Source organism: Candida subhashii, mitochondrion, assembly GCF_019202705.1.
Source record: "Candida subhashii mitochondrion, complete genome".
NCBI classification, from domain to species: Eukaryota; Fungi; Ascomycota; class Pichiomycetes; order Serinales; family Debaryomycetaceae; genus Hemisphaericaspora; species Hemisphaericaspora subhashii.
Window position 1 is genome coordinate 1 of NC_014337.1, and position 21,520 is coordinate 21,520.

Here is a 21,520-nt window from a genome sequence, read left to right on the forward strand (position 1 = left end):
GGGGCATCGCGCGGGCTAATGGAGGCGGAGGTGGCCGCTTCATAATAATTAGGATTCTACTTTTCGTAGTTCCCCGTAGCCCCCTTCATCTCCCCCCGGTACTACTGGGTTTGACCAGCTGGTGGTGCCTTGTGGGCATGGCCACTGGTGGTCCCGTCACAGTTACCCAATCGCAGCTAGTCTGTTCTTCACTGTTGTCGACTGGGTGCTGTCCCGGTTGACCCGTCGCTGTTACCCAGTCGCAGCTAGTCTGTTCTCCACTGCTGTCTCCTGGGTGCTCCGGTTGACTCCCGGGGTAGGGGAGGAGTGGAGATCCTCCATCGCTCCCCTTTAGAAATATAGATTTCGCGTTTCTGTGCTGTAGCGTTGACTCACTCCAACTCCCTGCCTACACGTCAGTCTATCTTGACTTCACCGTGTTGTACGTCTGGTGACTCTCATGACCTCAACGAGGACATCTTGGTCACCTTGACGTTGGCTTAGGTCGTCATGGTGAGGAGGTGGTTGACACCTTGGCTTCCATGGATGAGGACGTTGTCTTGGGCATCGATGGATGAGTACGTTGAGGTGATGTTAGGTTCAAGTTTTTTGGGTCTCTCCTTTACTAGATGGTTCGAGTCTCCAAAGTGACTAAGCGTTCTGGTGCAGACCTGTTTCTTAGGTCCTCAAAAGGTGCACACCACTGTTGTGGTGCACCAGGTGTGGTCTCTCCTTGGCGGGTCTGTTCGGCTCCCTCTCTAGTGGAGGTTGACGCTGTCCCTGATGTAGCCTATCAGTAGGATGCTGAAGACGTAGGCTTGGATCACTGAGATCCCGAACTCTAGGCACACGATCGCTACTACCCCTGTGATGGGGATGATCCCTCCTACGAGTCCTGCCGTTGAGGTGCTCATGAGGCTTAGGATCAGTCCACCTAGGATGACCATGAGTAGGTGTCCCGATAGGATGTTGGCCGATAGACGTAGTCCTAGGGAGATGGCTCTCGAGCTGTATGACAGTGTCTCGATGACTACCAGTACCGGCACTAGTGCTAGCGGTGTCCCTGTTGGCACGAACAGGCCGAAGTACTCTAGGCGGTGTAGCCGTAGCCCGATCAGTACGTTACCTATTCATAGGGTCAGGGATCACGAGATGATCAGGACTAGCTGTGCTGTGATGGCCATTGAGTAGGGGATCATCGAGATGAGGTTGGCTACGAGGATGACGTTGAAGGTTGTGAACAGGAGCGGTAGGTAGGCTCCCTCTCTCTGCGTCAGGTTGCTGATGGTGTCGTTGATGGTCTCTATCGCTAGGCTTCATCGGCTTGACACTACCTTGGGTCCTATGATGGCGCTGTACCCGTAGATGATGCTACCTACTAGCACGATGTAGATGACGTAGTTGGTTAGGCTTAGGGTGTAGAGTGAGTTGAGCTGTAGCAGTGGCTTGATCTCGAACTGCTCTAGTGGTGATCAGTACATCTTGGTTGACTGGCCTGTCTACTTAGGCCGTACTCCATCTTTCATTACGTTGGAGGTCTTGTATGGTCTAGAGGGACCTTCGTCTCTCTAGCGTTCTGGTGGTGTCTTAGGTATCCTGGCGTTCTCCTGGTGACCTAGATCTCCTGGCGTCTGGGCTCTAGCCCTTGACTATGGTTTGTCGTACTAGCTTTCGCTTGAGTATGGCTGGCAGTGTGACTGTAGCGTTGAGGTACAGTGCTATGCTGAACCCGATGATTCCTACCGTGAGTAGGTGCATGAAGTAGAACGGTATGAGTTGAGGCATGACTCTGTGGCTATGGTGATGCTTAAGCTGTCTTGAGTCTTCAGATCGATAGGACTTGAACCTATAAGTTCCTGCTCCCAATGCAGGCTCGTTACCATTGACGATACAATCTGGGGTCTTCAGTCTACTGGCACGGTGGACTTGAGGTCCTCGTGACGTTGGCTGATGTGTGTCCCTAGCTCTCCCGATCTGGGTGGGTGTCACCTTCTCGTGGTCTGTGGAAGTCTCAGGGCTACACCGTAAAGGGAGTTGAACCCTGGTACGTTGAGTTGCAATCAAGTAGCTTACCCCAAGCTCTTACGGTGGCTTAGCCTGTCTATGACTTATACTGTCTAGGACTTTCATTACGACATACGTGATTCGAACACGCAAAGTAGCATTGGAAGTGCCATGGTTTACCGTTAGCCTAATGTCGTGGTGGTGGCTCTCTCTTTGGCGTCCTAGTAGGCTGTGACTCTCTCACCGTCTTAGTGGGACAGTCACTCTCTCACCGTCCTAGTGGGCTAGGTGGAGGGCTAACTGCAACGGGAGTTGAACCCGTGCGACTACTGTGAAGGAGTAGTATCATACCGTTAGATCATGCAGTCTGTGCCAGTATGAGGACTTGAACCTCAAGTCTTCCGATTACAAAACGGCTGCTTCACCAGTAAAGCTTTACTAGCATCTGGACATCGTCCTAGTAGGGGGTCTCTTAGGTGACCTTGGGGTGACCTCTTGTCTGTGACGCTATCGGTGTCTTCGGAGTCTCCGGCTACCGTGCTGTCATGGGTCACTACTGAGAGTTGAACTCAGGTTGCTCATTCCACATACGAGCGTTCTACCGTTGAACTACAGTAACCACTGTGGGGGAGGACTGAATCGAACAGTCGAAGCGTAGTGCACTATAGCTACAGTATAGCTCTAATTACCAACATTAGGACTCTCCCATGGCGCTCTAGTGGGGAGGCTCTGTGCTCTCGAGAGCGTAGTGTGGCGGTGCGACTAGTAGGACTCGAACCTACATGGCCGTGGCCTGGACAGCTTAAGTGTCCTATGTCTACCGTTCCATCACAGTCGCTGGAGGGATGTGCTGTCTCATCCTACTTGTTCTTCTTCTTGTTGCCCTTGAGGGGCTTGACGGGTGTCGGAGTTGGCACTCTTCTAGCTTTTAGCTTTTGGGTGGTCCTTGATGTACTTGTCATAGTCTTCCTGGACCTTCCTGTAGTCTTCCTCATACTTGTCCATGAAGAGGTCGGTGGAGTCTCAGTTTGAGGTGTTGACCTTGGCGTCCTTGAAGTTGGACTCGATATCCTTTTGTATGGTGCGGGATAGCTCGGTGGGGTACTTGATCTCGAACAAGAGGTTTCCTAGCACCATGGTGGGTCCGGTAGTCTTGGCCTTCGTATCATATATGTTGGCTTGGTCGTCGGACTTGGTGAGTGTTAGGAAGAGCAGTGGCTCTAGTGCTTCGGGGCTCTTGAGCATCTCGTCGATCTTGTCTTTGGTGTGTACTACAACGGTTCGGTAGTACACTTTGTCCTTTGGCTCTGCTGGTGTGACCTTCTTGGTGTAGACTGCCTTGACTTCTATCCGGTGGATCTTCTTAGCGTACTGCTCTATCTTTTTGAGGATCTTGTGGAGTAAGATGTGGAAGGACTTTAGCTCGGCTAGCTTAGGGTTGGCTGTGACCCTGTAGAAGGGTAGTTCGGGCTTCTCGGGTTCGTAGTAGTTGAGGTTGACTATCCCTGATAGATTCTCTCTGTCTTGGCCCTGCTGGTGCTCTCACTCGTCTGGACTGATGGGGGGCTTAGTCTTACTCTCCTCGATCTTCTTGGGGTCTCAATCGTCTGGATGGATGGGCATCTTAGTCTTACTCTCCTCGATCTTCTTGGGGTCTCAATCGTCTGGATGGATGGGCATCTTAGTCAGTCTCAGTCTCTGCAGCCCTCTGATAGAAGCGTGTCAGTCTGATCACGCTTAGGCGGATCTCGAAGATGAAGGCCATCACGAGGAGGGTCAAGAACGCTATCAGCGTGCTTAGACCGTAGACTGAGGATGATGCACTGGCTAGAGTGTAGGGTAAGATAGATGAGATCTCGAGGTCGAAGGGGAGGAACAAGATGGCGATGAGGATGAAGCCAACGCTGTAAGCGGCTCGGGACTGGAGGAAGGAGATGAACCCACACTCGAAGGGCTGGGCCTTCTCGGTGTACCCGTTGGAGGTGGCTATGAGTAGGTTGATGCCTACGAGTGCCAGTGCTACTACGGGCATGAGGATGATGTATGGTAGGCTCACTAGGTGCTCAGTAGGATCAGTCCCTCTGATAGTCATGGTAGGTAAGCCGAGCAGCACAGTACCATGAGTGTTAGTGTTGATATGATGTACGCTACTCCTCCTTCTAGCCCTACCGTGCTGGTGCGTCTTTGCACCAGACCGAGGGCCAGTCTCTTGATGATGGTAGCGTAGTAGTAGGTCGCCACTCCGCTCGTCACCACCAGTAGGAGAGCTTCCATGACGTAGTTGTCCCACATCGCTGTTGTCAGGATGAGGTACTTGGCGTAGAAGCCTGCCAGTGGGGGTATGCCTATGAGTGAGAAGATGCTCACTATGAAGCACAGCGCTAGGCCCTTGTTGGGTAGCACTAGCTGCTCTAGCAGTAGCAGTGGGGATCAGTGCGATCTTGCGGTTACGTACCGTCCTGCTGCTAGGATGATGGTGAAGATGAGGACATGAGTGATGATGTACTGTACTAGGTAGGCGTAGAAGCTTGGGTCTCCTGTCAGTACCGACAGCATGAGGTATCCGAAGTTCAGCACTCCACTGTAGGCTAGTATGACCTTGAGGTTGATGGTGTACAGAGGTCTCAGCGCTCCTACTAGCAGGCTGAGGTAGTACACTAGGACCAGCGCGCTGGTTGGTATGTTCCCCAGGTGGTTGTAGGTTCAGCCTACCAGCGTCACCTTGGCGATGACCGAGATGTAGGCTGTGATGTGCGTTGGCGCGTAGTTGTACACCGCTATGCTTCACTGGTGGAAGGGCGCTAGTCCCATCTTGATCATGAAGGCTATGATGATTAGTCAGTATCCCATGGTTGGGCTACCGTAGGCTTCTAGGAGGGTGTGCTCCTGTACCTCTAGGCTTCCGGTGTCCCGGTACAGGACGTAGATCCCTAGCAGTAGCACGATCGAGCCTAGTCCTCCGATGATGAAGTAGACTAGACCGGCTCGTGTGCTGTCATAGGATCTGTTGTGGATAGTGGTTAGGATGTAGAGGCCGTAGCTCTGTAGCTCTACCAGTACGTACAGTGCTAGGAGGTTTTTAGACATGATCATCAGGCACGATCCTAAGACGGTGGCTGCGATGATCAGCTCAGTGTGGGGGATCTCATCTCTCTGGTCCATCTGGAGTCATAGGCAGCTCAAGCCGAGTACAGTGAGGATGAGGATCAGGTTGCCTTGGGACACTTCGAGGGTGTCTAGGTAGAGTGATAGGTGGGGCTCATGGCCTCCGTTGCTCAGGGTTTGCTCTAGGCCTATGAAGACGAGACATAGTGTTAGTAGTCTTAGCGTGCTGAGTCGGTGGCGCTGTTTGAGGAGGTATGTTACCGTTGATACGAGTAACATGAAGCACAGCCAGAGTCGAACTGGCATCGGTTCATCCGAAGTGAATTGCACTACCTTTGTGCTATGTGCTTGTATCTTTCATCGTTCCCCCACACCCTTCTAGGGGGGAGTGGGGCTGTACGCCGGTCAATCAGTGAATCGAACACTGACCCTGTGTAGGAGCTACATAGCAAGTAGCTTAGCATACCAGTATGCAAGATTGACCTGTGGTGCTTGACCGTGCTAATCTAGGATCCTCATCAGTAGACGATGATGTAGATGAAGAGTCAGATGACGTCTAGTACGTGGAGGTACAGGATGGTGGCTTCCCCGAACACGTGCGACTCGTTGGTGAAGTCGTAGTTGTACACCCGCACGGTGCAGAGGACTAGCATGATCGTCAGCATGATCATGTGGAGACCGTGTAGGCCTGTCAGGCTGAAGAAGGTGCTTCCGTAGACACCGTCGCTTAGTGTGAAGCCAGCGAACCGGTACTCTAGGCCTTGGAGGACTACGAACAGTGCGATGAGCCCTGTGCTGTAGGCGAAGCCGTACAGCGTGTTGGTTCGGTCTCCGTTGATGAGGCTGTGGTGTGCGTAGGTGATGGTCACCCCTGAGGCTAGCAGGATGATGGTGTTGAGTAGGGGTAGCTCTGCTGGTGAGATCACTTCGATCCCCTTAGGTGGTCAGGCTAGGCCGATGTCCATCGTTGGGTTCACTGCTGAGTGGAGGTAGGCTCAGAACAGTGAGGCGAAGATTAGGATCTCACTCAGTACGAACAGCAGGAAGCCTAGGTTCAGTCCTTTCTTCACTGCTTGGGTGTGGTTCCCTAGGTAGGCGCTCTCCGCTACTACGTCTTTGAACCAGAGCGTCATGCTGTACAGTACCGCTGCTAGGCTCAGGTAGATCCCGATGTGGCTTGCCATGTAGCCGTGTGACGTTAGTCCTATGCTCAGCGCTAGGTCCATGAGGCTGAACGAGGTGAACATAGGTCATGGTGAGGGTCCTACTAGGTGGTAAGGGTGGGGTTGTATGTGTCCTCTGACGCTGTAGTTCATGGTGTCTTACGTAGCGCTCTAGTACGAGCTACGTAGTACAGCGTTGGGGGACGTGTGAGCACAGCTAGATTCGAACTAGCATTCAAGGCTTAAAAGACCCCTGTCCTGCCATTGGACGATGCGCTCGGCTACAGTCACGCTTGTTGACTGAGTCCCGCCCCACTTCCCCTTTCATCGCACTTACGTGCTGCCCAAAGCAAGACTCGAACTTGCTACTCTCGCGCTTCAAGCGAGTGCTTTACCGGGTAAGCTATCTAGGCTTTCATTACGTGTACTGTACAAGGGCAAGTAGACTTGAACTACTATAGGGTGTGTTGAAGACACCTGCTTTGCCGTTAAGCTATGCCCTTCCCTACTAGACCGTCTTGGTCTCGTACCTTGACGTTCTCTTAGGCCGTATAGGAGTCGAACCTATGTCTTTGATGTGTAAGATCAACGATCTAACCACTGATCTAACAGCCTGGTGAGTCCGTCCTACTCCTCCAGGATTCGAACCTGGATGATCACTTTAGAAGAGTGATGTTCTACCGTTGAACTAAGGAGTAGTGCCGCTGTAGTAGGCGGCTATCTCTGTTCGAGCAGGATCGGTAGCTCGTTGAAGGTGTGGTAGCCCATCGGTCTCTCTAGTACTAGCTCTAGCTCACTCACATGAGCCTGTCTTAGTAGGTTAGACTCGACGTAGTCGGGCTCTAGTTGTACCTCTGAGGCCTCGTTCTCTCCCTCCTCTAGCTGTAGCTCTACGCTGTAGAGTCCTACTCCTAGGGCTACGATTGACAGCACTGAGCCTCAGCTACTGATGAGGTTTCATCCGTAGAAGGCGTCAGGGTACTGTGGTATCCGTCTAGGCATACCGTTCAGGCCTAGGAAGTGCATGGGCAGGAAGATCAGGTTTACTGAGATGAACAGGAGTCAGAAGAACACCTCACCTAGTAGACGGTTGTAGTGTAAGCCGAACATGGCGGGGCTTCAGTAGTAGAAGCCTGCCACTAAGCTGAACAGGGCTCCCATTGATAGGACGTAATGAAAGTGTCCTACGATGTAATATGTGTCATGGAATGCTACGTCTATCGAGGCGTTCGAGATCATCACTCCTGTTAGACCTCCTATCGTGAAGAGGAACAGGAATCCTAGTGCGAACAGCATGGGGACGGTTAGTCGTAGGCTACCTCCGTAGATGGTGGCTAGTCAGCTGAAGATCTTGACCCCTGTTGGGATGGCGATCACCATGGTTGCGCTAGTGAAGTAGGCTCGGCTGTCGATGTCCAGCCCTACCGTGAACATGTGGTGTGATCATACCAGGAACCCTAGTAGACCGATCGACCCCATGGCGTAGATCATCCCGATGGATCCGAAGATCGCCTTCTTGCTGTAGGTTGACAGTACGTGGGAGATGATTCCGAAGCCTGGGATGATGATGATGTAGACCTCTGGGTGTCCGAAGAACCAGAACAGGTGCTCGTACAGCACTGGGTCTCCCCCTGCTCCTACCTCGTAGAAGCCAGTGTTGAAGTTACGGTCCATCAGAAGCAGTGTCACCGCTGCCGTTAGGACTGGCAGTGACAGCAGCAGCAGGATGGCGGTGAAGAAGATCGCTCACACGTACAGCGGGCTGTCCGTTAGCTCCATTCCTATCGTTCTCATGTTCAGTGTGGTCACGATGAAGTTGATGGCTCCTAGTAGGCTGGAGATGGTGGTTAGGTGGATGGCGAAGATCGCTAAGTCTACGCTGGGCCCTGAGTGGGCTGCTATGCTAGACAGAGGTGGATACACCGTTCATCCTGTTCCTGCACCGCTCTCGATCAGGAGTGATCCTATGACACACACCAGTGCTGGTGGTAGCATTCAGAAGCTGACGTTGTTCAGTCTTGCGAACGCCATGTCTACCGCACCGATGAGCACCGGCAGGAAGAAGTTCCCTAGTGCACCGATGAGGATAGGCATGATGAACAAGAAGATCATCCCTATGGCGTGGGCTGTGACCATGACGTTGAACACTTGGTTGTTGTTGTGGAGGTATTGGCTACCGGGTCCACTTAGCTCCATCCTGATGATCACCGACATACCTGTGGCGACCATAGCGCTGATGATACCATAGATGAAGTACAGTACTCCGATGTCTTTGTGGGATGTACTGAAGAGTCATCGTGTGGTCCAGCGCATGGCTTGTTCGGGGTGTATCAGTGAGGATGGTTGATTGCTATCCATAGTCTTGTATGTTGCTGTAGTGGTTGAATGTTAGGTTAGGGCAGTTAGAGGGTCGGTAGGGCATGTGGCCCACGGTGTTGGTTGGTTGGTTAGCTCTGATGATGAGTGTAATGAAAGTTGGGGTACGTCTAAGTGTACTGATCTCCGTCTGAGGGGGAGAGTAGGGTGGTCTCTGAGACTCTTTTGGTTCTCTTCTTTACTAGAGGTCTCTTTGCCTTCTCATGACCTCACCGTGCTGTTCGTAAGGTCTATCTTACCCCTTCAAAAAGTTACACTCAGGGCTACAAGGCTTCTTCGTCGAAGCTTGTCTTCTTCATACCTGCTCTCTCTAACTCTTCCAGTGTGAGAGGACGATAGACTAGGCTGTCGGACGTACTCCCGGTAATGAAAGCGTGGTACTTAGATTCTTGTGGGTCAACGGCAATCTTCATCATCTTCTCTATGAGGTCTTGGTCATCTGGCATGAGGACATCACTAGGCTCTATGGTGTTGGTCTCCGGATACCTCGAAGAGAGGGAAGGGGATACCATCTTGGCATGTGTGTCATCTACTCTAATGACGTAGTCTTGAGGCGAGATGAAGGCCGCTCCTCCTTCAGCCTCCAGTTCGAGTCGGAACTTCCCGAGCTCCTCGGACACGAGGTCATTCGGCAGTGGTGCTGAGGTGACAAGAGTGTCAGTGTCAGTGAAGTACACCTTGATGCCGTGGCTCTCTAGTCTTTGGATGATCTCGATAAGCTGTACCCGGGCGTAGGCTGTCATGAAGACAGGCAACGCTCCATTGGTGTAAGAGTAGAGGGGATTCCTTGAAGAACCACCTTCTCGCGTGAAGCCTCCTGTATCGCCTATAGGGTTAAAGTCTTGTGAAGCCGTTCTAGACTCGAGACGTAACCTTCTGTAGAGGTCCGAGTCTCACAATCATCGTGTCTTGACGAGTCAGGCACCTAGTCCCTTTAGCATGTTGTTGAGCCTTCACTGGCTCAAGCTTGCTTCTAAGCTATCGGAGGACATCTTGTATGCTTCTACGAGCTTAGTGATGTGCTCTCGTAAGGGATGGTTGGTAACGGAGGGGGAGATGGGAGAGAATGTATGTCCACTAATGATCTGGACTTGATAGCCGCATTGGTAGGCAAGCTCTAGCTCCATGGAGGTTCAGACACCTTCGAAGCTTCTTGTACCGTTCTCGCATGAGGCGCTTGGGTAGACGTAACCTATGTCGGTTGATATGGGGAGTACCCCTACGAGAGGATGCGGCGTGTCGGATGAGCATGTTACCTTAGCGAGGTATAGACCTAGTCCCAGCTCAGTGACGGTTTGGTCCGTAAGTCTTAGTGCTTCTGTGTAGACGGTCTCCGTTACCGTTCTACCAGGCAGTGGACAGGACGTGGCCATGGAGAGGGTTGGTCAATCTCTTCGGTATACATAGACTCGTTCTCCTTTAGGGGAGTGAGGACGTAACACGAAGCTCAACGGTTCCTGTATAGACGCGTAGAGGTAAGGGTGAAGGATCTCAGAAGTGTCGATCTGGCCCAGGAGGCTCACGTCGTTGTTCTTCACAAGATCCGTGACGCTCAATGCTGCCGCGGTATCGTAGTCTGAGAGTCAGAGACCTGTCTGCTCTTTGATGAGCAGAGTAAGGTGCTGGATCGTGAGATAGAGGCGTGAACTCTCTCTCATCAGATAGGTGTGGTATGCTAAGATGGCTCTATCGTTAGAAGACATGGGGAGCTTGGAGGTGTAGTACTCCAGCTTGAAGTCCTTCAGCGTGGGAGTCTTTCAAGAGCTTAGATCTGTCATACCTTCAGGCACTAGCTCATTGTAAGTTGGCATGTTGACGGGTCTATACGACTCACTGTCTCTCACTTGAGGAGGGATCATAGGGAAGAGATCGTCAACTGTCTTGTTCATCATGGTATCAAAGCCTATGATGACGATGGTGCTCAGCTTGCTTATCAGGCTGATGGAGTGGATCTCGTCATCGCACCTAAGAACAGAGATCTCGCCTAGAATCTGACGTACATCCTTTGTATCGTAGTCTGGCGAACTCTCTATCCTGTTGAGAGCTATGAGGAGTAGCGGAGCTATCTCCTGGAAGTTGGGGCAGTAGAGTGTGACATGTCTTCTCGCCTTGCCATGTCACATCTGTTGGAGGGCATCGTACAGCACGTCGGCCGAGATGTCTTTAACCAGGTTCTTGAGGTCCTCCTTGAGGTGAGGAGGGACTGACTCGAAGTCAGTCTTATGTTGAGACATGTAGTTCTTGACCTTAGCGTTAAGGTGCTTCATGAGACCAAACAGGCACCCTAAGCTCTTGAACTGAGTGTAGACTGATGCTGTTCAAGTGCAAGGAGACTCTCTCAGTATAGGATCATAGCATCTGTTAGGTACTACGGGTGTCCCGGTTGGCTTATGCTGACGTGAGCAGAGGACTTCCCCTTCTAGCTTGGTCTCTTGGTTCCCCCTGTATGAGAGTGTCTTGTCAGTCTTGGGTGTCATCGGAGATAAGGTACTGTACTTGGTCTCGAGGTGGCTCTTCGAGAGTACTATCGACACTCCGCTGATGATCTTGTTAAGGTCCTTACTTGCTGTCTGTCCCCTCGTCAGGTCCATTGTATCCACATAGATGCTTCCTACTCGACCTGGTATGTTCTTAGGTCATCTGCGCCCCTTGTTGGAGGAGTGAGTGAAAGATAACGTGGATCAGTGGCTTAGTTCTCAGAGGGTCTCAGTACGACAAGAGTATAGGGGCTTGCCATTCTCGATGAAGACATCGTGAGAGACACTAAGGGATCTCCGGAAGAACTGGGCACCTGGGTTGGCAGGCTGGGTGTACTGGGTAACTCGCGTGTACTCGTCGTCTCACGCATTCGTACAGCATTCAAACACTGTAACTGTACCCTCAGGGTTCTCTTCACTGGGAGCTCGTTGGAACACGTGACATTCTAAGTTTTTGTATGGTAGTACACGCAAGCTAGTGTTGCCATCTGTACAGCTCACTCAGTCCTCTAGTGCTCTCTTATGTTCCTGAGTGAGTCCTTTACACGTGTATCTGTCGTACTCCTCTAAGCTGGTGATGAGCTGACCTCCTTGTGTCAGCCATTCGCCAGTGTAAGGAAGCACTCCGATCTCCCTGAAGCTTGTACACCTCCGTCTATCGGATGGGTGAAAGTGTCTCATAGGAAAGGGTTGATTGGTTTGCATAGTCTTGTATGTTGTCGTAGTGACGTCATGTTAGGTTATGGCTGTTCATAGGGTCGGTAAGGCATGTGGCCCACGGTGTTGGTTGGTTGGTAAGCTCTTATGAGGAGTGTAATGAAAGTTGGGGTACGTCTTAGGGTACAGATCTCATGATGAGTGTAATGAAAGTTGGGGGTACGTCTAAGGGTACAGATCTCCGGCTCAGGGGGGAGAGTACGGAGGTCTCTGAGACTCTTCTGGTCCTCTCCTTTACTAGAGGTCTGGATGCCCCTTCGATGCCTCAACGTGTCTCTTCGGGGGGTATCTGTTACCCCCTCAAAAGATGCACATCCCGAGGTTCAACGGTAGGCTCGTGGGAAGGCTCTTCTGGGTCTCTCCTTTACTAGAGGTCTCTTTGTCCTCTTAGGACCCTACCGTGCTAGTCGTAGGGTCATTCTTACCCCCTCGAAAGATGCACACCTGCTAGGGACCTTGGGAGACTCTTCTGGTCCTCTCCTTTACTAGAGGTCTGGATGCCTCCTCAGGACCCTACCGTGCTGGTCGTAGGGTCATTCTTACCCCCTCAAAAGATGCACACCCCTAGGGACGTCCGGAGACTGGCTGTGGTGTTCTCTACGTCTTGTTCAGGTGGGTGACCTGGATCAGGAGGGGGACTAGTACGTCGTTAGGTTATGTTCTTGGCTATCGGCTATGCGTGCTAACCGTTTCTTCTCGTGAGGTTTGATCAGCTTGACATCAGCTTCCTTCATCTCTTTCAATGTTGGAGGGTAAGAGTTGGGTTCGTCAGTCTTAGTGGAGATGAAGGTGCGCTTGTTGTACATCTTCTTCACTCTCTCAAGGTCCTTGGCTTGTACGATCTGGCGGCTCACCATATCTGTCTCCATCTGAGTGAGTCTATCTTCAGGCTCACGGTGCCGTCCTGAGACTCCTGAGTGTACTATCTTGGCGTGAGTATCATCGACTCGGATGACGTAGTTCTTCAGGCCCATGAACCCCGCGTCACGATCAGCCTCAAGTTCTAACTTGAAGGCACCCATCTTGTCCGACACGAGGTTTCACTCGTCAGGCAGGGGTGCTGAGGTGATGACAGAGTCCGTGTCAGCGTAGTAAACTTTGATTCCATGTTCCTCGAGTCTGATGATGAGCTCCAGGAGTTGGACACGAGCATAGGCGTTGATGAATGCAGGTATGGCTACATTGGTCCGGCTCTGTGTATCCTCATCTTCAGGGACTAGCACGAAGCCTCCTTTGTCCCCAAGAGGGCGGATAAGGGATGTGGACGGGATGTAGACTCTACCGCTGTCCCACTTGGAGTACTCCTTGAGGGCAGATTTGACCTCGGAGAGCTCCTTCTTGAACTCCTCATTCTGTGAGCCGAGGACTCTAGCTTCCTTACCGAAGAGGTTGGTGATTCAGTGTCACTTGGGCTGGAACAGCTTGAGGCTTAGTCGGCCCAGTATACCGTTCATACGTAGCTTTAGCAAGCTAGCACGGAGGGAGTTGCTCTCCTTCTTACGTGCTTCGTAGAGCGTAGTGTAGTAGTCACGGAAGGGGTGGTTCTTCATCTCAGGAGAAAGAGGAGAAAAGAGTATGCCTCCGAGGATCTCGATCTTGTAACCACATCGATGGGCTAGTGCGAGCTCCATGGAGGTTCAGACACCTGAGAAGGACTGCTCCTTGGACTCGGACTCGCACGATGGGCTAGGATAGTATGTCCCGTGGTTCGTCCGGACGGGTAGGACCCCCACGATAGGGTGGGGTTTGTTGGGAGTGCAAGTGACCTTGGCGGTGTAGAGCCCTAGTGCTAGCTTCTTGACACTTTCGTCTGTGAGTGGGAGAGTCTGACCTTTCTCCAGATGCAGCTCTGTCACCCTTCTACCCGGCATGATGCAAGAGGACGCTATGGAAGGGTACGCACTTCTCCTGTCATATACGTAGATAGGGGCTTCAGGGCCGCTATAAGAGCGTAAGAGAATGTTCAAGCCTCCATAGAGGCCCTCAGCTACCCACTCATAGAGGTCAGGGCTATCCTCAGCTATCTTACCGAGGTAACCTAGGTGACTGTGTTTGTGGAGGTCCGCAAAGCCTAACCCTGCAGCACTGTAGTAGTTCCAAAGGATGAGTCCAGTCTCTTCTACAGTGTGATGGTTAAGGTGCTGCATGACCATGTATAGGGAGGAGGACTCTCTCGTCAGGAAGGTGTGGTACTTGAGGATCGCGTCATCTTGGGGAGAGGGGGAGGTGTAGCTCTTCAACTTGAGGTCGGAGAGAGGGTGGGGGAAGCATCGGAAGCGGAGGTCTCTCTCACCAGGAGACTCAAGCTCGCTGTCAGAGGGCTTAGGTACTGGGCAAGATCATGGGTTGGTATACACTTCCGGGCAATCACTAAGGTATGTGTAGTACTCAGTTTGTGTGAGGTAGCTGAAGCTCTTGATGGTGATTCGTCTCTCCTTAGTTCAAAGCTCAACGGCTAGGTACTCATCTTCTAACTTCTGGACGGAGACCTGACCTATGAGCTCACGTATGTCCTCAAAGATCTGCTCGAAGTTGTCGGTCTGTAGTCTGTTGAGAGCTATCAGGAGGTATGGGGCAACCTCGGTGAGGTTGGGGCAGAAGAGTGTCACCTGCTCTGTCACTCCCGCGTGGCGTAGTTGATCTAGTATGTCGTAGAGGATAGAGGCGGAGATGTCTCGTACCTCACTCTCTATGGTTCGTTTAGCATGCTCTTCCTTACCTCGCTTCTCCTCCCTTGTGAAGTTCTCCAACGCCTGGATCCTGTCCAGCTCGGGGTAGAGCTTATCCGCCGCCGCATGCAAGCAGCCGAGGTTCTTGTACACCGTATAGACGGAGCTTACTCAAGTTCAAGGGTACTCATTACGTAAGGTATCGAAGAGCCCGTTCAGGAGTAGAGGACGACCGGTAGGCTTACGGCGACGGTCGGTGTAAATCGGTCCCGTGCTCTCTAGGTTAGGACGTGGACCTACCATAGGTATGCTCTCTACTGGGGGTCTTGTACTCTCCTTCTTTCCCATGTGGGTGTCCTGGGAGAGGACGATGCATACACCGGTGATGGCTGTATGAGAGTGCCGAGGGGCGTACCGTGGCTTCCCTAGCAGCATCGTATCGATGAAGAGGGCACCAACTCGGCCCGGCTTACTTCATTCGGTCTTCTTTAACCGAGGGCTAGACCCATGGGACTTAGAGACGAGTGGTTTGAGCCGTCAGCTTCGGCTAGTGTAAGCTAGCTTTCCATTGCGGATCTCGAGGTAGTTTGGTCCTACGAGAGACTGGCGTCTGTACTCGTCACACTCTACCGCCGGCTGCTTGAACTGGGTATATGGCACTCAGCGATACCCCATAGGGAAGTATACAAACACTAGAGCTTGGCCTTGAGGGTTCTTCTTGGTGGGGAGGTCGATGAAGACGTGGGCCTCTCTTGTGTCTACGCGGATGACACGTATACGGTAGTCATCTTTACGGTCGCGGTAGGTCTCGAGGGCTTTGGCGTGGAGGGAGAAGCAACTTTTGGGTACGCGTGATTCATAGTCAGACACGTTGGTGTAAGTCTCCCCTCCCTCCGTCAATCAGTCAAAGCTGTATGGTAGGACCCCCTGGTACTCCTCGTCATGGCGGTTGGCCACATCCTCGAAGTCTGTGGGGGGTGCTACACTTTCTTTGTAAATTTCATTGTCTGACATGTTAGGGTATCTTGGGTTGTCAGTGTGTTCGGGCCATAAGAGGATCGTGAGGGCAAAGTGGTCCACGCTTGGGGTGTTATACATAGAAGGCCTTGGGAGGCAACGGTAGACGGGTGCGACCCCGCATCTCCTGGAATGACAATCCAGGGCTTTACACTTAAGCTACTGCCGCGCTTAGACCGGCGTGATTCGAACACGCACCGACTTAGCTCAAATCTAAGTGACCTACCTAGTTAGTCTACGGTCTAGTAGGAGCTCCTTGGCCTTGGCCTCGTCAGTTGCACACCGTGCGACTGGGTGACGTGAGAGAGGCATCGTGCCAGTGGGAGCTCATAGGAGTAGAGAGGGACCTACCGTGACAGTGGGTGCTCATAGGAGTAATGTGATACCCACCGTGACAGTGGGTGTAGAGAGGGACCCATGGTGACAGTGGGAGTAGAGAGGGACCTACCGTGACCGTGGGGGAAGAGTGTGACTCACCGTGACAGTGAGAGTTGTGAGGGACCTACCGTGACAGTTGGGGAAGAGTGTGACTCACCATGACTGAGAGTAGAGAGTAGAGAGTGACCCACCGTGACAGTGAGTGCTCATAGGAGTAGTGTGTGACCCACCGTGACAGTTGGAGCTCATAGGAGTAGTGTGTGAGGGACCGCGGGAGTCGTCACGGATGAGGGTGTGAGTGAGGTACCGTGCCAGTCGTTGCTCATCGAGGGTACATCAGTGACTCACCGCTTAGGTAGGGAGAGAGAGAGTGAGATGGAGATGAGTCTCAGTTATAGATACAACAACTTTTCTCGACCCTTAAGAGGTCTGAAAGTACTCTCTAATGGCACTCCCTACAATTCAAGCTTCAGTACTGAAGGAGCTCGTGGGCGGCCCCTAGGCCAGCCGTTGGACTGTCGAAGAGCCCCCGGAGAGCTGCCCTTAGGGCCCTGGTGGGCTTAGCTGCCTAACAGTACGATGAGGTTGAACAGGCCAGCAACTGGTAGGTAGAGCAGTAGACGTCCTATCCCAGTGCTACCCAGCACTCGTAGTAGCCCGCTGTCCGTGTACTCTCACAGTCTCCCTCCTAGTCTCAAGCTCTTCCGGATCACCAAGCTGTTCATCAGCTGGTCTCAGTAGTACCGTTGTACTAGGTAGACGTAGACACTGTGGGTCATCAGTCGGTAAGCGTACTCGTACACATAGACAACTATGCTTGACATCCCTACTCCCAAGCAGAGAGGTAAGACCTTGACTCACACTGGTAGCGTCATCTCAGTCTCGATCCAGCTCGTGTTGGACGGTAGGGTCATGCCGATGTGGTGGATCACACCGTCCCTGTAGTACCCTAAGCTGATGCTATAGAGGACTAGCACGATCATAGGGATCATCAGTCCTCATGACTCATGCACCTTCCCTACCTGTGCCTTGCTAGTGCTAGGCTGGTTGTAGAACGTCAGGTAGAGAACCCTCACCGAGTACACCGATGTAAGCGTAGCCGATGCCACGGCCAGGTAGTAGACCAAGTACCCGCTGAGACGGTACGACCCATACAGTGACTCGATGATGATGTCCTTGGAGTAGTACCCACTCAGCCCTGGGATGGCCATGAGAGACAGTGACGCTATGAGCATAGCGGTGTAGCTAAAGGGTAGGTAGGCTCGTAGTCCTCCATACACCCTCAGGTCCTGGCTCTCGGACCCATAGCTGTGGATGATCGACCCTGCCGCCATGAACAGGAGGGCTTTGAAGAAGGCGTGACAGTAGAGGTGGTAGACGGCCAGGTCATAGGCGCTGAGACCTATGGCTAGCATCATCATACTCAACTGGGACATGGTAGAGAGGGCGATGACCTTCTTGATGTCGTTGCACACTGTAGCCATGAGACCACTGACGAGAGTGGTTACACCTCCCAGTCAGAGGATCCCCAACAGAACGGTGGGGGTGTACTCTAACAGGAAGGCTGACCGAGCCAGTACGAAGACACCGGCACAGACCATGGTAGCAGCATGCAGTAGAGCGCTGACTGGCGTAGGCCCTTCCATGGCTGATAGTAGTCAAGCATGTAGGCCTAGCTGGGCGCTCTTGGCGGTGGCAGCTACCACTAGCAAGATGCCTATGACAGTGAGGAGGTCAGTCTGAGTGTAAGGCACGAGGAGTGCGATGGTGCTAAAGTTGAAGCTCTGGAAGGCCGTAATGAAAGTAGCCAACGCGACAACGAAGAAGGTGTCACCTAGACGGTTCAGCAGAATAGCCGAGAGGGCTGCCTTCATGGCTTGTACACGGGTAGACCAGAAGGAGATGAGCAAGTAGGAGATGACTCCCACGAACTCTCAACCTATGAACAGCATGATGTAGTTGTCACTGAGCACGAGGATGCTCATGAAGACGGCGAACATGCTGAGGGTGATGTAGAAGCGGTTCCTGTGGGCGTCTCCCTGCATGTACTCGACAGCATAGAGCAAGACACAGACAGTGACTACCCCGACGGGGAGGAAGACACACAAAGCAAGTGAGTCGAGCTGGAGACCGTAGTCACTCTGCAGGACACCTTGACTGAACCAGCGTCCTAGTAGGATCTTGCTAGTAGGCTCATAGGAGAAGCTGTACATCTAGATGGTACTAGAGACGTACCCTCTGAGCTTGTAGTAGGCCACTAAGATGCTAAGGCCTATGGCTGACTCTGCACCGGCGATGATGACGATGTAGAAGGCAAAGATGGTCCCACTGAGGTCGCTGAGGGCACCACCCACATGGATGAGGTGGACCGTCACCATGAGAAGGAGGACCTCCAGAAGGATGAGGAGGGTTAGCACGGTAGTGTTGAGGCCTTGGTCTAAGCCATGCTTGACCCATAGGAGCAACAGAGTGCTAGAGATAGAGATCATAGCGTGCTAATGGGGACACTGAGGATAGTAGATGAAGTCTAAGGGCCCCCAGCAGGAGGGGAAGAGGGGTAAGATACGAAGGGAGGCGGCCAAGGAGAAGAGACAGTACTAGAGCTTGAACTGAAGTAAGAACACGCTAAGAGGGGAGGAGAGACCAGTACTGCAGCTTGAAGAGAAGGTACAGCGATTAGAGAGTACTTTCAGACCTCTGAAGGGTCGAGAAAAGTTGTTGTATCTAAGACTGGACTCAAGAAGATCCTCTTGTGACTCCCTCGCACTACCGCGCTGAGTAGCAGCAAGGGCAAGCGCCCACGCTAAGCAGGAGACTGCACGACCACACCGTTGGGAACTGAAACATCTAAGTACCACGGTCTAGAAGTCAACCGAGACGGGCCTAGTACCGGTGAGGGAACGGCCCTCAGCCTACACCTAGCGCCTTGAGGCGTGAAGACAGCAGTGTCAACTGCTAAGGCTAAGCAAGCGCGGTACGAGTCGAAGTACTGAGAAGGAACGTAGGAGAAGTAGGAGGATCTGAGCAGCCATAGTATGGCGTACCTCTTGTATAATGGGTCAGTGAGTTGGGCCTTCAAGTGAGAGCCATCACATGTAAGCAGACCGCTAAAGCAAGGTCAGATTTGAAGGCCCAGACCCGAAAGTGGACGATCTACATACGACCCGGTATGCCCCTAACAGACCCTTAGGCTCAGAGTGACCTCATCTCACTGAGAGAGATCACGAACAGCTAGGTGTACTCAGAGCTTCAGCTCTGGGGCCTTACACCACCAGGTCCTTAGAGGCATGACCTCATAGCTTAGTGTTGCAATACTATCTAGAGAGTCGTATGTCGTAGTGAAAGGCTAACCTAGTCCACCGATAGCTGGTTCTCTGTGAAAGACATCTTAGTGTCACGTCAGGTATGGACAGGTCTGTACAGCACGGAGAGGTACGGGGGGGCCCTAACGGGTCTACCCCTGCTTCTCAACCTCGGAAGGACCGTCCTCCTCAGCCTGGCAGTCAGACCGTACGCGATAAGGTGTTCGGTCGAGAGGGCAACAACCCAGACTATGCTTCGTAGGCCCCCAACCGTAGCCCAGTGGACATGATCCACCTCCCCCAACAGCTAGGCAGCCAGTGGGTTTGACACTAACCACCTGATGATGAACATGTAACAATGCACTGCCTCGATGGATGAGGTGGAGTAGATATACGGGCCTAAGCTACGGGCCGAGACATAGGTCTCCCTACCTCAACGGTGGGAGACGGTAACAGAGCAGCTACCTTAGACACATCACCCCTAATGACTAGACTACACCGGTGTGTTGCATAGCCCCTACTACTACTACGAGAGTGATAGTGATAGGACAAACGGCATACCGCAAAGGTCTAGGTCATTGATGAGCTCAGAAACATAGCACTGTAGTAGAGAGATTAGAGTAGGCAGTCAGACGAGAGTCGGACGGCGTACTGGAAGGGTATACTAGAGTGTTCCCGACGACGACGTTGTCAGGGAGAGAGCAAGGTAGCACGAGTATGCTGACATGAGTAGTGATAGAGGGTCTAGGACCCTCCCCCCAAGCACAAGGTTTAACCACAAAGGCACGGCCCCTAAGTAGTGAGTGAGCCCAACAGCCCACTAGCCTGACAAGGACACTATGATGGGCACACGACCAAGTAAGACGATGTAACCGTACTGTAGACCGACACCGGTGTGCTGCAGAGGGGAACGAGCGAACTGGCCTTAATGAACTCGGCAACCGGGGCTAACCCCCGAAGAAGTGCGACTGTTTACCAAAAACACAGCACTCAGCAGGCTGGCAACAGCTGGTATTGAGTGTGACCTCTGCCCGGCACAGGGCCTCATAGAGTGTAGCGGTGTACTAGCCGCTGCACCACAACGGCTCTGTAAGCGGCGGTCTTATCCTGAGGATCTTAAGGTAGCGAAGTTCATTGGCACGTAATTGGTGTCCCGCATGAATGGCTGCACGACGCTTCAACTCTATCAAGGCCAGGCTCGACGAAGTTGCAATCGCAGTGAAGATGCTGTGTACCTCCAGATTGACAAGAAGACCCTATGCAGCTTCACTCAAGCCTTCCATTGCGGCTCCCATACACCGGCGTACCAGCAAGTAAGAGATCACCTGTAAGCCTTACAACGCTCTAGTAGGGAGTCGCTTATCCACATAGGTCCCTTCAAAGCCAACGTGAGAGCGCTATCCCACTCACAGTGAGATGTCGCCCACGATGTGCTCGAAGGGCGTAATGAAACCGGGAGACAGTGTAAGGTGGAGAGTTTCGATGGGGCGTCGACATCAGAGAGTCCATCTGATGTATCTCGTACTACTAGATGGCCATGCTATCACGATAGCCTACTAGACCACCAGGAGGGTCACAGCTAGCCGGCAACTAGCCTCACAAGGACAATGACCTAAGCCCTCCCCGACCGCCAGACCGACAGGTCGAGCGGGTACGTAAGTAGAGCATAGTGAACAGGTAGAGCTCCGTGATAGAGCTACCGACAATGAATGAAAGTTACGCTAGGGATAACAGGGTCATACCGCTCGAGAGTAGCCATTGTCAGCGGTGTTTGCCACCTCGATGTCGTCTAGGCTCATCCTCCCCGTTGTAGCAGCAGGGAAGGGTAGGACTGTTCGTCCTTTGAAGAGCCACTTGAGATGGGTTAACTACGACGTGAGTCAGTAGTGATTTTATCATCTGGAGGCCATCCATCCCGTCTGCGTCTGGGTGTACGAAAGGATCTTAGACGCTCTCCCTATGGTGCTGGAGACAGCCTACTAGCACGGTACAGTCTTAACAGTCTGTGCCAACACGATGGAGACTCAACAGTCCCCACCAGCTCAGTACAGGCTCATCACTCCTAAGCTACGGAGGGTACGAGAAGCACTGATCCCCTATCAAGTGCCAAGCTACAGACGGAGATGTTATGAACATCATAGACCATGATGAATGAAAGTGCCCCACGATACAATGGAGTATCTCTCTTATCCTCTTTGAGTCCAACTCTCATACAACAACATCCTAAGGGACCATAGATCAATTGGTAGATCAGCCCTCTTGCACAGAGCAGACATAGGTTCGAATCCTATTGGTTCCATATCGATCCAGTCCAGTATGCCTAAGACTACCTC

At 52.4% G+C, this 21,520-nt stretch overlaps 11 protein-coding genes and 19 non-coding genes across 30 annotated transcripts, besides 1 other annotated feature; 2 read left to right on the top strand and 28 right to left on the bottom strand. All coding sequences in view use genetic code 4, as the record gives it.

Moving 5' to 3' along the window:
• Positions 1–729: a repeat region (left telomeric repeat).
• Positions 730–737: 8 nt separating this feature from the next.
• Positions 738–1,460, bottom strand: atp6 (Atp6p). The gene has a single exon. It carries the CDS (start codon positions 1,458–1,460, stop codon positions 738–740), a length of 723 nt encoding a protein of 240 aa, YP_003795186.1.
• A 157-nt stretch (positions 1,461–1,617) lies between these two features.
• atp8 (Atp8p) lies at positions 1,618–1,764 on the bottom strand. The gene has a single exon. The coding sequence runs from the start codon at positions 1,762–1,764 to the stop codon at positions 1,618–1,620; it is 147 nt and encodes a 48-aa protein (YP_003795187.1).
• A 40-nt stretch (positions 1,765–1,804) lies between these two features.
• CasufM_t01 lies at positions 1,805–1,877 on the bottom strand. The gene has a single exon. It is a non-coding gene; the product is annotated as a tRNA-Pro (tRNA).
• A 121-nt stretch (positions 1,878–1,998) lies between these two features.
• On the bottom strand, positions 1,999–2,069 carry CasufM_t02. The gene has a single exon. It is a non-coding gene; the product is annotated as a tRNA-Cys (tRNA).
• Positions 2,070–2,109: 40 nt separating this feature from the next.
• Positions 2,110–2,180, bottom strand: CasufM_t03. Its single transcript has one exon. It is a non-coding gene; the product is annotated as a tRNA-Gly (tRNA).
• Positions 2,181–2,280: 100 nt separating this feature from the next.
• CasufM_t04 lies at positions 2,281–2,351 on the bottom strand. The gene has a single exon. It is a non-coding gene; the product is annotated as a tRNA-Glu (tRNA).
• Positions 2,352–2,353: 2 nt separating this feature from the next.
• Positions 2,354–2,426, bottom strand: CasufM_t05. Its single transcript has one exon. It is a non-coding gene; the product is annotated as a tRNA-Thr (tRNA).
• A 105-nt stretch (positions 2,427–2,531) lies between these two features.
• CasufM_t06 lies at positions 2,532–2,602 on the bottom strand. The gene has a single exon. It is a non-coding gene; the product is annotated as a tRNA-His (tRNA).
• A 5-nt stretch (positions 2,603–2,607) lies between these two features.
• Positions 2,608–2,690, bottom strand: CasufM_t07. Its single transcript has one exon. It is a non-coding gene; the product is annotated as a tRNA-Tyr (tRNA).
• A 50-nt stretch (positions 2,691–2,740) lies between these two features.
• On the bottom strand, positions 2,741–2,821 carry CasufM_t08. The gene has a single exon. It is a non-coding gene; the product is annotated as a tRNA-Leu (tRNA).
• Positions 2,822–2,904: 83 nt separating this feature from the next.
• orf756 (hypothetical protein) lies at positions 2,905–3,663 on the bottom strand. The gene has a single exon. It carries the CDS (start codon positions 3,661–3,663, stop codon positions 2,905–2,907), a length of 759 nt encoding a protein of 252 aa, YP_003795188.1.
• A 1-nt stretch (position 3,664) lies between these two features.
• nad3 (Nad3p) lies at positions 3,665–4,075 on the bottom strand. The gene has a single exon. The coding sequence runs from the start codon at positions 4,073–4,075 to the stop codon at positions 3,665–3,667; it is 411 nt and encodes a 136-aa protein (YP_003795189.1).
• On the bottom strand, positions 4,039–5,394 carry nad2 (Nad2p). The gene has a single exon. The coding sequence runs from the start codon at positions 5,392–5,394 to the stop codon at positions 4,039–4,041; it is 1,356 nt and encodes a 451-aa protein (YP_003795190.1).
• Positions 5,368–5,438, bottom strand: CasufM_t09. Its single transcript has one exon. It is a non-coding gene; the product is annotated as a tRNA-Arg (tRNA).
• A 53-nt stretch (positions 5,439–5,491) lies between these two features.
• Positions 5,492–5,571, bottom strand: CasufM_t10. Its single transcript has one exon. It is a non-coding gene; the product is annotated as a tRNA-Ser (tRNA).
• Positions 5,572–5,594: 23 nt separating this feature from the next.
• cox3 (Cox3p) lies at positions 5,595–6,404 on the bottom strand. Its single transcript has one exon. The coding sequence runs from the start codon at positions 6,402–6,404 to the stop codon at positions 5,595–5,597; it is 810 nt and encodes a 269-aa protein (YP_003795191.1).
• A 55-nt stretch (positions 6,405–6,459) lies between these two features.
• On the bottom strand, positions 6,460–6,530 carry CasufM_t11. The gene has a single exon. It is a non-coding gene; the product is annotated as a tRNA-Lys (tRNA).
• A 62-nt stretch (positions 6,531–6,592) lies between these two features.
• CasufM_t12 lies at positions 6,593–6,664 on the bottom strand. Its single transcript has one exon. It is a non-coding gene; the product is annotated as a tRNA-Phe (tRNA).
• A 19-nt stretch (positions 6,665–6,683) lies between these two features.
• CasufM_t13 lies at positions 6,684–6,754 on the bottom strand. Its single transcript has one exon. It is a non-coding gene; the product is annotated as a tRNA-Trp (tRNA).
• Positions 6,755–6,794: 40 nt separating this feature from the next.
• On the bottom strand, positions 6,795–6,866 carry CasufM_t14. Its single transcript has one exon. It is a non-coding gene; the product is annotated as a tRNA-Val (tRNA).
• A 12-nt stretch (positions 6,867–6,878) lies between these two features.
• On the bottom strand, positions 6,879–6,949 carry CasufM_t15. Its single transcript has one exon. It is a non-coding gene; the product is annotated as a tRNA-Arg (tRNA).
• A 19-nt stretch (positions 6,950–6,968) lies between these two features.
• On the bottom strand, positions 6,969–8,609 carry cox1 (Cox1p). Its single transcript has one exon. It carries the CDS (start codon positions 8,607–8,609, stop codon positions 6,969–6,971), a length of 1,641 nt encoding a protein of 546 aa, YP_003795192.1.
• Positions 8,610–8,890: 281 nt separating this feature from the next.
• dpoBa (DpoBap) lies at positions 8,891–11,809 on the bottom strand. Its single transcript has one exon. The coding sequence runs from the start codon at positions 11,807–11,809 to the stop codon at positions 8,891–8,893; it is 2,919 nt and encodes a 972-aa protein (YP_003795193.1).
• A 650-nt stretch (positions 11,810–12,459) lies between these two features.
• dpoBb (DpoBbp) lies at positions 12,460–15,588 on the bottom strand. The gene has a single exon. It carries the CDS (start codon positions 15,586–15,588, stop codon positions 12,460–12,462), a length of 3,129 nt encoding a protein of 1,042 aa, YP_003795194.1.
• A 17-nt stretch (positions 15,589–15,605) lies between these two features.
• On the bottom strand, positions 15,606–15,676 carry CasufM_t16. The gene has a single exon. It is a non-coding gene; the product is annotated as a tRNA-Asp (tRNA).
• A 2-nt stretch (positions 15,677–15,678) lies between these two features.
• On the bottom strand, positions 15,679–15,752 carry CasufM_t17. The gene has a single exon. It is a non-coding gene; the product is annotated as a tRNA-Gln (tRNA).
• A 693-nt stretch (positions 15,753–16,445) lies between these two features.
• On the bottom strand, positions 16,446–18,098 carry nad5 (Nad5p). The gene has a single exon. It carries the CDS (start codon positions 18,096–18,098, stop codon positions 16,446–16,448), a length of 1,653 nt encoding a protein of 550 aa, YP_003795195.1.
• Positions 18,099–18,374, bottom strand: nad4L (Nad4Lp). Its single transcript has one exon. The coding sequence runs from the start codon at positions 18,372–18,374 to the stop codon at positions 18,099–18,101; it is 276 nt and encodes a 91-aa protein (YP_003795196.1).
• A 116-nt stretch (positions 18,375–18,490) lies between these two features.
• Positions 18,491–21,414, top strand: CasufM_r01. Its single annotated transcript has 1 exon — positions 18,491–21,414. It is a non-coding gene; the product is annotated as a large subunit ribosomal RNA (ribosomal RNA).
• Positions 21,415–21,486, top strand: CasufM_t18. The gene has a single exon. It is a non-coding gene; the product is annotated as a tRNA-Ala (tRNA).
• The last annotated feature ends 34 nt before the right edge of the window (positions 21,487–21,520 follow it).